Raw genomic sequence first — 11,515 nt, 5'->3', positions numbered from 1 at the left:
AAATAATGGTGGCCACACAAAATATTGACACTTTGGGCCCAATTTGGACATTTTCACTTAGGGGTGTACTCACTTTTGTGGCCAGCGGTTTAGACATTAATGGCTGTGTGTTGAGTTATTTTGAGAGGACAGCAAATTTACACTGTTATACAAGCTGTACACTCACTACTTTACATTGTAGCAAAGTGTAATTTCTTCAGTGTTGTCACATGAAAAGATATAATAAATTATTTACAAAAATGTGAGGGGTGTACTCACTTGTGAGATACTGTATATATATATTATTTTGGAGAACACATAATCATTTATTTTGAGCAGTTGAACAGCAGTAATGACTTCTTTGGATTTGATTTCTTTCTCAGTGTTAATTGTTGTAATTTTGCTCAGTTTCAGTTTGTTGAGGGAAATGTGCTTTGTGAGTATCAGTGGAAACTGTGACAACTAGGATGGAGTTTCTCATTAAAAAAAAAATACTAGTGATTCTAAAACTGAACAACCTCCCTGAACACCTAAAAACACCTAAAAGCTAGTTCACTTTTCAGTGTTTTACCAATGTGATACTTCTTTTATTAACTTATTTCATATCTAAACAAATGACTAGCATCTGGATAGCTGTATGATTGTTATGAATGAGCACGAAATTCATCATTTTTGCATGATGTTCTGGTTAAAATGTCAGGGTAACATCAACTCGTCACAAGAATACAGGTTATTAGTTCATTTCGTTTCATTTATGCTTCTGATTTGCTGTCATCCATTAACACGAGTCAGTCATCTGAAATCTCTTTTTCCGGGGTGGGGTTTGTTCTTCTTTCTTTCTTTTTTTTTTCATTATCGTGTGCACGAGGTACAACTGTTCAGTCACAGACTGTACAGTCAGGGTTACTGTCATAAAGTTCGGTCTATTTACAACATTTTCTGTTCAGTTGCTTTTCCCTGAGCACATTAAATATGTTTCAACGTTTCTTTGGATTTGTTTATCTCTCTGCAGTTTCACAGCTTGTGAATCTCACAGGTTTGTATGTTTTATTTGTTCAATGCCTGAAGTGCAAACATCTGTTATCTAATGAGCCTAAATATGTTTTATGTAGTACTTTATTGGAGATTAAATGATTATAACTTTGTTATCTCTCTTAGGACTAATATTTGGAGTGCTAAGTTCAGTTCTGACATTTTTTTTTCTTATCATGATCTACTGTATATATAAATCTATAGGTGCACCAAATGATCCATTGATTAACCATTACAATCAGTTAGATTAAATGGTAGACAAATTAGTTTGATGGTAATACCATTATGAAAGGCAGATACTGTGAATGAATAGTTTATATACCGTATATGAAAAATTTGTGTAGTGAGGTTACTTTCTGATTTTGTGTATTATATTAACATATTAGAAAATATTTTGTGCATTTTTGTGTTTTATAAAAAAAATCCTTCTCGTTTTGTTTAACAGGTACACAAGCTGAATGTCCTGTTCAGCTCAACCCACAGAGAGCTGTTGTGAGATACGGCGGTTCTGTAGCAGTTAACTGTAGCTCTTCAGTCCCACATAAAGGGATGGGATGGGAAGCCAGTGAGGGAGCAGTGCCCATGACCGGAGACAGTCTGATCACATGGAGAGTGTCAAATCTGATAGAATGGGACATAGAGCCATTCTGCTACATAAACCATGAGAAACAGTGTCAAGTAGAGCTCCCAGTCACTATTTACAGTCAGTTTCCCTGTTATTTAATTTTTTGTCTTTTCATTCTCAAAAATATCTAATAAATGTACATTCATCACTGCAGATTTCAGAGTTTGTAAATCTTCCTCCACAGAGACTCCAGACAGTGTGTCCATCAGCATTGTGAATCACAGAGGACCAATGATAGAGGGAAAGCAGTATGAGCTCCAGTGTGATGTTCACGATGTGGCTCCTGTTCAGAATCTCACTGTCAAATGGTACAAAGGACAGACTCTGCTGAATCAAACCACCTTCATTGACGCTAGCAAGACTCCAGTGAATGAAACCACCACACTCCTGATCCGTCCAGACAGAGCTGATGATGGAGCTCAATACAGGTGTGAAGCAGAGCTGGAACTGGGAGCAGAAGGACCTCAACCTCCTCCAAAAGAAACATCAGGACGCCTTAATGTTGAATTGAACTGTAAGTTTATTATTGCTAAACGTGCCGTATAATTCAGTTTATATTTTCTGAATGGCCTTAGTGTGAAGGATGTGCAACTGTCATATTTCATCAAACGCAGAGATGTGCATATTAACTGAGATCATTTTATCAATTATTACGTGAATGGTTTCAGTTGTACAGTATTTTACTGATTTATTAATAACAGCTGCTCATCGTGGTGCTGTTGTGTTGAGAAATGTCTCTCTGTCCTCCTCAGATAAACCAAAACACTTAAATTCAACAGAAACCATCATTAAAAACGACGAGGTTACGCTAAACTGTACAGTGAAGGCAAACCCGGCTCCTATGTACACATGGCACTCAGAGCATCTGAAAGAGGAGATCAGCTTCTCAGTGCTCCAGGCCTCCACAGTCCTCCTCAGTCCAGGAAACTACACGTGCACCGCCACAAACTCTCTGGGAAGTGACAGCAAAGTGTTCATCATCAAATCTACAGGTGGGTTATAAATGAAAAATCTTTGTAAAATGAGAAAATGCAGTGATTATTATCTTGTTTATATTTGAATAAGATTTCATGAATGTTAATTTAGACATTTTGACATACATGTGCACACATTAATGAATAGCGCTGGGTCTTATTAATTGGTAGTTGTTTCTGTGTGGGTTGTGAAATGCTGAAAACTGCAAAAATAAAGTCTCAAAATCCAAATGAATCAAATAGAATCGACTCAGAAGAGATGTCAATGAATGCAAGCGTGCCACCCGGTCCATAAATGCACATCTTCCTTGTTGCATGCACAAATTCTGATACACTACTGCAAAAGAAATCCTCTGTATTCACAAACATGTGTACAAACCTCTGCACATTCATGCTAATTCTGAATTTCACAGACACAAGCTGACATTTGGTTGTGGATAGTAAAATACATTTGCAACATTTATCAGGTTCATGAATAATTGTGCGTGCATTCGTTAGTAAATTTGAGACTAATTTCATCCCATAGTATTGCATTTTTTATTTTTTGTTTGAATGTATGTATTTAGCTTAGTTGTTTTGCTCTCATTAATTATGAGTGCACTTTTGTGACATATTCGATGACTTGAATACTTTATGATAATTTTTTTCTGGATGTTGGATTGAGTGTTTATTATTTTGTACATTGTGTTGGATTTCTGGGTGTAAAACCAGAGTCACTCTTTTGTACACTCTTAAAAATAAAGGTTCTTTATTGGCATACCGTTCCATGAAGAACTTTTAACATCCATGGAATTTTTCCATTTCACAAAAAGTTCCTTATGGAAAAAGTTTCTTTTAAGAACTGTTCAATGAAGGGTTTTTTTGGGAACCAAGAATGGTTCCTCTAGGGCACCATGGAACTTGTATTTTTAAGAGTGCATCTGTAGATATTTAGCATTGAAAACACTGAGTGTTGTTTCTGTTTGTACCATCATTAATACTGCTTTTCTTCCACAGGCAGTCGTCCCACATTCTGGACTGTTCTTATATTCTTCCAGTTGCTGGTTGCATTGATCATTGTCCTTTAACTCTTTTAAGTGTTTTCGAAAAGTGGTCACACCTTGGCTGTTTTTGTTGGCTGTATGCATGAAAATGCATATTTTTCAATTAAAGACAGCTTATAGATTTAATATGGGCTGCTTTTGGTGCTTGACACCTTTTTATTGGTCATTCAAGAATGTGTTTCAAGAATAAGGTCCAAGGTTAACAATTATGCTATTACTTACTTAAATATAAAATATTTTTCTCTATTTAACATTACAATAGTAAAAGATGACTTCCCTTACTGATCAAGTGTCAAGTGTGTAGTACAGTTCGACAACGAAAAATGCTACCTGTAAAATTATGGTTTATTAACGTCTACACCTACCACAACCCTAAACCTACCCTTACAGTAATGCAAATACAGTAATTATGTGTTATATTCGCGGTTGTAGCTAGAAGGGATACAGCTACAGGAAACCAACAATAAATAATTTTTTCTACCTATTAGATTGTGTTTTATTGTGTTTAAGTCTACACCTACCCCAACCCTAAACCTACCCTTACAGTAATGCAAATACAGTAATTATGTGTTATATTCGCGGTTGTAGCTAGAAGGAGGATGGCCCACCCTTCCTCGAACAGTTATGTTCACGATTTCTGATTTATTTAACGTAAACTGCGTCGGGGGGGGCTGTGATTGGATGATGACAGGTATCGGTGATCATTCTCAAGTGATCAGCACTGCTGCTGTTGTATCAGTCAGTGGTTAGATCAGCGTAGCAGTCAAAAAACGGGACAAGGAAAGTCACGTACGGGACAAATAAATTAGGCCCAAAATACGGGACATCCCGGCTAATACGGGGCGGTTGGCAACCCTAGGGTAAATTTGACATCGTTCTCTCTACTGACTGCAGTTTTCAGTCTCTCTCTATTTAATCCTTTTTTGAAAGTCATGAATACACTATCATGGAGTTTTTCTTTTGCTGTTTGAGCAAATGGGAATGCAAAAAATATATCTGTGGTAGCCTCCCATTCACTGCTATAGAAATTTACCCAACTACGACGACTTCTACTGCTGAGAAACCCGGAAATATGAAAAAGGTCCATTACACAATTTTACAATTTTGACATTATTGTTTATAACATCAGTAATCTAGTATATTTGATTTGTTTGTCACCCTGTAACACCATATTTAGAAGGAATTTAGCATATGTATTCACTGCACAGAGCAGCTTTTAAAATTCTTCTGTACTCGGTGTGAATGTGAGCTGAGCACAAGATGAGTACACTGAGTGCACAGGGCACCAGCTACCAAGGGAAGCATCTCATTTCTCTGGTCCCCCGAGAGCTTTGTTTTTTCTTCTTCTTCATGTAAAACATTCTTTTTGGCCCTACAAGATGTTTTGACCGACACAAAAAATATATATTTTGAGCCGTTGAACAGCAGCAAAATAAACGTTGGCTTCTTTGGATTTGATTTCTTTCTCAGTGTTAATTGTTCTAATTTGCTCAGTTTAAGTTTGTTAAGGGAAATGTGCTTTGTGAGTATGTGGAAACTGTGACAACTAGGGTGGAGTTTCTCAATGTCAGTGTCACTCAACAAACCCCTTGTGCAAATACCCGCACTTGTGGTCTTTGCACTTGACCACGTGACGTACAGTAGGCTCTTTTGAACTGGGCCAGTAAACAACCACACTGAACACCCAAAACTAGTTCACTTTTTAATGTTTGACCAATGTGACAATATTAAGAAACTGAACAAATTACTAGCATTTGGATGCTACATGAATGTTATGAAAGTTACTGTGGTGTTGTATCACACCCAAGGAAGTAATAAGTACTTTAGGGGAACACATCAATTCTAATCCTTATGCTTTTTAAATGAAGTCTTCTTTGTGTCTCTTTTGTGTGTTTAACACAGCGACCTGTGCGACTTCAGTCTGCCAGTGAGTGAGTGTTGACATAGCAACCTTGCTGCAGTGAAGCATTTTAAGACAGCTAGCTGGAACTCAGTAGCTCTTGACTAACATAAACGAATGTAAAAAATCAAAAATAAAATAAAGAGACGCTATGCATAAACAGTGACATCTCTGTGGCACGTGTCAGCAGAAATAATAAATATTCACCGTATGCAGTCAGTTAAAATATAGTTTATGTATGTTGTGATCCACGAAAACAATAAACATGAGCCGTTAAACTATTTATTGCAACTGGCCACTTTAAGCTGAAAGACAAATACGATAATAAAATTAAACAGACATTCTAATGTGTTAATGCTTCAGTACGCTAGACTTAAATGTGATATAAAAAAGACATTTTCGCAAGATACATATAGAGAGGATGAGAAATATTAAAGTGCAAGCAGAGGGAGAGCTGATTTTAATGAGGCCCACTACTTCAATCCCCTTCCAGGCCCTTACAAGGCTTTTGTTGGCTGTCACTGTTCAGTTTTTAGTTGCCAAGCAAGACCGTGGCGGAATTCCTCTTGCCTCTGTGAGCGGACTCTAGCAGATTTCAACTATTTTCATCAAAATGAAAACTAATCTCTTATGGTTTCTCGGTCTGTACATTATCGGAATAGGTAAGAGGTTTCTGTGTGCAAATAACGCTAGTTGTTTAATAGTATTTCAGGTTAAGCTGAGAGTAAACAATTATGCAGCGCATATCTGTTTGCACTAGCCAACTTCCCATGAAAACCTACTGAATTTATCTGTAATGTTTTTGGCAGTTTGTAAAGTTCATTCAAGAAATATTTTACATTGGTCATTATAAAAGTATTTCTTAGTAGAAAGAAAATTTGTTATAAAAATAATTATTTAGATCTACTTTTGGATGGAAAGCATTGAAACATGGTTTATGGCACAATAATTGTTTTCAAATATGCTAGAAAATATTCACATTTTCTATATAGGCCTATGGCATATTAATATTTAATAAGTGTGATACTGATGATTCTGATTCACACCTCCTTCAGTGTCAGGTGACAGTTGCTCGCTAGAGATATCTCCCTCCAGAATAGTGGTGAAATTTGGGGATCCAGTGTCGGTCAGCTGTGTGGCCTCTCGCCCAGTACGCGTGCTGGGATGGGAATCGGTCATTGCCGCATCGCACACTCAGAATGACCTCAGCGTTCAGTGGCGGGTGGACAGTTTGACTGACTGGATTGAAGAGCCAATCTGCTATGGTGTTTTTTTCACTGCACCCAGACAGTGTGAGGAAAAACTCAACCTTGTTCTATACAGTAAGTACAGTATTTAAAACTATATTCTAGAAATACGCATAGACTAGCTTACAACCAGCTTAAAATGACAACTTAATGTCAATCCATTGTAAAGGAGTACTTCATCCAAAAATGAAAATGTTGTCAACACTCATACTCAACCCCCAAAACACCCTAATAAACAGTGGAATTTAAAAGTAGTCTGAAATAACTGTAATAAGTAACTGTTCGTTAATGACATTACATTTCAGAATGGCTCATTGGAAAAATGTGCCTCTACATTATTGCTAAACTCCAAAAACATACATAGCAGTTTTCAGTTGAAATGAACACTAATGGCAGTAAAAACCAACAACCCTTTCAAACAAATTATGATTGGAGGGCAAAATAAAGATTTAATAAAGACTTATTTTAATAAGTTCTAAAAAACTTATTTTAATTTAATTTACTCATTTAATTAAATTTTAATAATTTAGAAATTTTAAAAATGTAGGCATTAATAAAGACTTATTTTCAAGCACCTTACATACACATTTTGACATTTACATCACATAACCAGCTCCCTATGTATGGCTTTTTTAGCAAAATTGTTAAAACAAACTTTTTTGGTAGCTCACCTGGTATAGCGTTGCACTTGCGATGCGTAGCCCTCGAGTACGAGTCCCATGAAACACGAGTATGAAGGTAGAATGACGTCAAAAAGATTTGCATACGCAGGGTAAGAGTTGTGGAAGTGTACATAAGACTGTAAGCGTAAATTAAATTTGCAGCAAATTTAATTTACGCTTACAGTCTTATGTACACTTCCACAACTCTTACCCTGCGTATGGAAATCTTTTTGACGTCATTCTACCTTCATACACGAGTCATGATTTGATTTGTAGAAACGAGCTAAAATGCCATGGTTGCTTCAGCAAATGTGTTTTATCTCATGTTTGCTTTTGTTAACACTAGCAGTTATGTTTAGGGTAGAGTTTAGTATTGGTGGTATGCTATATTTAAATGCGAGCATATTAACGGTTTAGCGCCACTCACCGGGCATTTCATTTCTGAACTGTTGCAATACGTAGCTACAACAACCAGCGTGATAAAATGTTCAGATGCACATAGGTTGAACATAAGTGCCCTTTTTCCTGGACATGTCCTGGCCAGAATTTCTATATTGCCTAAAATATCCAGGTTTTGCCTTTGTTTGCACTGCATACCCTGCTGAAATAACCAGCTAAAACCAGCCTAAGCTGGTTGTCTGGTCGTAGCTGGTTTAAGCTGGAAGTAGCTGGTTTTAGCTGGTCTCCCAGCCTGGCCCTGTTGGATTTAGCTGTTTGGCCAGCGTTTCTCCCAGTCTGACCAGCTAAAGAAGTGGCCAAAACCCCTCTAAAACCAGCCTGCTGACCAGCTATGACCAGGCTGGACAACCAGCTAAAACCAGCCAGTCAGTCGAACACACCTAATATGTGCGCGCATTTGCATCGCTTTGACCATTCTCTGTAGATCCCACCTTCTCACGCGCCACGACTGGTCGATAATGTACAATGCCTGCATGTTATTGGTACAACTACTTTTCGATCATTATCTTAAGCGAGTATGAAAGCAGGAAAACAAAGCCAAAACCTGGATATTTTAAGGCAACAGAGAAATTATGTGGAGAGTCAGCGAGAGGCTCATTTGATTGGCTACAAGAAGAAGGTGGCCCCGCCCTCCCCCTCACGCTTGCAAAACTCAGTTAGTGAGAGAATCGTGCCAAAATTGTAAGCGCAGAGAAAAGAAAGACGGAGCTGTACATATCGGTTTATTTCGGGAACTTTTTGCCCCACATGCACAACAAGTCATTTAGACATTTGCAACAGTTAGTTTTTTTACACATACAGATTGGTTCTATGCAGTCAATCCGTTTTGCAGTTCTTTAAACTGATGTTTTCGCTTGCAAATCACTGTTCACAGGCTTGCAGTGCTTTTGACCGTCTTTTGGCGAAAAAAACGTGCCAAAAGTGTAAGCGCGGAAAAATGGAAGTCAGAAGCATGCAGATCATATTTATTTTGCGTTAGCATGAAGCTGCAGTTTCACAATACATGAATTACACTTACGAGTAACAGTAAAATGCTGCAAATAATTTTTTCTTGCGCTTGAAACGCGATTTACACCTTTACAAAGCTTCTCTTGCGCATGCAAATTTAATTTACGCTTACAGTCTTATGTACACTTCCACAACTCTTACCCTGCGTATGGAAATCTTTTTGACGTCATTCTACCTTCATACACGAGTCATGATTTGATTTGTAGAAACGAGCTAAAATGCCATGGTTGCTTCAGCAAATGTGTTTTATCTCATGTTTGCTTTTGTTAACACTAGCAGTTATGTTTAGGGTAGAGTTTAGTATTGGTGGTATGCTATATTTAAATGCGAGCATATTAACGGTTTAGCGCCACTCACCGGGCATTTCATTTCTGAACTGTTGCAATACGTAGCTACAACAACCAGCGTGATAAAATGTTCAGATGCACATAGGTTGAACATAAGTGCCCTTTTTCCTGGACATGTCCTGGCCAGAATTTCTATATTGCCTAAAATATCCAGGTTTTGCCTTTGTTTGCACTGCATACCCTGCTGAAATAACCAGCTAAAACCAGCCTAAGCTGGTTGTCTGGTCGTAGCTGGTTTAAGCTGGAAGTAGCTGGTTTTAGCTGGTCTCCCAGCCTGGCCCTGTTGGATTTAGCTGTTTGGCCAGCGTTTCTCCCAGTCTGACCAGCTAAAGAAGTGGCCAAAACCCCTCTAAAACCAGCCTGCTGACCAGCTATGACCAGGCTGGACAACCAGCTAAAACCAGCCAGTCAGTCGAACACACCTAATATGTGCGCGCATTTGCATCGCTTTGACCATTCTCTGTAGATCCCACCTTCTCACGCGCCACGACTGGTCGATAATGTACAATGCCTGCATGTTATTGGTACAACTACTTTTCGATCATTATCTTAAGCGAGTATGAAAGCAGGAAAACAAAGCCAAAACCTGGATATTTTAAGGCAACAGAGAAATTATGACCAGGACGTGTCCAGGAAATAAGCAGGTATTGTCACCCTAGATGCACATTCATCTGCTTCACATAAAATTGAACCCACTTTTAGTGCCACTCATTGGACATTCCACTTTGAAAGTGTCACGAAAACAGAAATGCCACCGCAAGCATGTTTTTTTCAATGAGTTGTCAGCATTCCCTGCTGAAAGAAACAGCTAAAATGAAAGCTGGTTGGCTGGTTTTAGCTGGTCATCCAGCCTGGTCATAGCTGGTTTGTAGGCTGGTATTAGAGGGGTTCTGACCACTTCTTTAGCTCAGTCAGGCTGGGAGAGCTAAATCCAGCTGCTTCCGGCTTTTTTAATTGAACAAAAGCTGAACTTAGATGTTCCGAGATCTGGTGGAGAAAAAGATCAATGAATAATGAGGGTGAGTAAATGATGTCATTTTGGGGTAAACAATTCCTTTTGGTTACAGACCAGCACTAACCATCTAAAACAAAACCACTTTGGTATAGTCCAGGTGATATGTGAAAATAATGTTCACTTTTTCATAAAAGCATGAAATTTGGTACACTTGCATAGTTTGCGGCCCTAAATATTTTCAGAAATGGAGCAATCGCAAAAACACCTTGTGGTTGCCATGGCGACCATTTTACTTTCTGCCATAACCAAATTATGTATTTTGTGTCATAGCTCCTGAACCAAACATGATAACACAGAAAATGTGATGTCTACCCCCATGTTTTGATGGTCAAGGATTACAATGATACCATATACAAAAACATAAACTGTTCAGGTGAAGAGTTAATGGTTTCCAATACATTCTTGTTCTCTCTCAACAACGCTCTAACATCACATGCAGATGGCAACACAATCAGGTGAACAGTTAATGTTTAATTCCATGACTTTATGAGAAGGATTACAATGAAATCTCAGAAGATGCAGAATGACATTTCAAACATATTTCATGTAAACTCAAGGGGGAAGCCAGAGTCCTGCATGCGGGCTGGTACATGCAGGTGAACCGCTAATATTTGATGTAACGGGTGGAATAATATTTATGTGTAGGGTTTGGTGCAGGTGCGGGCCGGACGGTGACAAGCACAGGCGGGTTGCGAGTCCAATAACCAAGACTATTTTGACTCGGTCCAGTACATGCTGAGCAATGTAGCCAATCGCGCTGCCACTAATTGACAGCTGTAGTGAATATATTAAAGGAAGCGCTCTTTGCTTGCTTTCTGTATTTAATCTATTCACAATTTGAATAAAAGTTTTAATAAATGAGTTTTGTCTACCTCATGTAGGAGATTTAATGCAGGTGTGGTTCGGGTCCCAGTTTTTATGTCAAACGGGTTGGGTATGGGATTAAATTAGTGCTGCTGTCAGATAACGTGTCGGGTGTTCTGTTAATTACTGCGATTGTGGGAAGATCATTTCACCAGCCAGGAAAGGTGAAAGAAAATGCCTCTCTGTGATGTTACCACAAGGCATCGCTTACTTTCAGATCTCAGGCTTCTGGAGGGGATGTAGATTTGAGTGAGGAGGAAGTAGGTGGGTGCTGAGCCTGTGGCTGTTCTGTATGCAAACATCAATGTCTTGAACTTGATGCGAGCCGCAACCGGTAGCCAGTGCAGGGAGATAAAGAGA

General features: G+C 38.5%; 1 protein-coding gene across 1 annotated transcript in view; it reads left to right on the top strand.

Annotated features, from left to right (window-relative positions):
* Positions 1 to 846: 846 nt before the first annotated feature.
* Positions 847 to 11,515, top strand: part of LOC107674574 (titin-like) — a 14,732-nt gene continuing 4,063 nt past the window's right edge. The window contains exons 1-8 of the mRNA XM_016468587.1: positions 847 to 1,015; positions 1,457 to 1,714; positions 1,821 to 2,150; positions 2,389 to 2,628; positions 3,607 to 3,676; positions 5,556 to 5,580; positions 6,146 to 6,215; positions 6,609 to 6,875. Coding sequence (XP_016324073.1) covers positions 952 to 1,015; positions 1,457 to 1,714; positions 1,821 to 2,150; positions 2,389 to 2,628; positions 3,607 to 3,676; positions 5,556 to 5,580; positions 6,146 to 6,215; positions 6,609 to 6,875 — 1,324 coding nt within the window. The 5' untranslated portion in view covers positions 847 to 951. The remainder of the gene's footprint in view (positions 1,016 to 1,456; positions 1,715 to 1,820; positions 2,151 to 2,388; positions 2,629 to 3,606; positions 3,677 to 5,555; positions 5,581 to 6,145; positions 6,216 to 6,608; positions 6,876 to 11,515) is intronic.

The sequence above is a fragment of the Sinocyclocheilus anshuiensis genome, unplaced genomic scaffold, assembly GCF_001515605.1.
Source record: "Sinocyclocheilus anshuiensis isolate Anshui unplaced genomic scaffold, SAMN03320099.WGS_v1.1 scaffold152, whole genome shotgun sequence".
In the NCBI taxonomy this organism is placed as follows: domain Eukaryota; kingdom Metazoa; phylum Chordata; class Actinopteri; order Cypriniformes; family Cyprinidae; genus Sinocyclocheilus; species Sinocyclocheilus anshuiensis.
The sequence above is the reverse complement of the archived record's forward strand: the minus strand, read 5'-3'. Positions and strand labels throughout refer to the sequence as shown.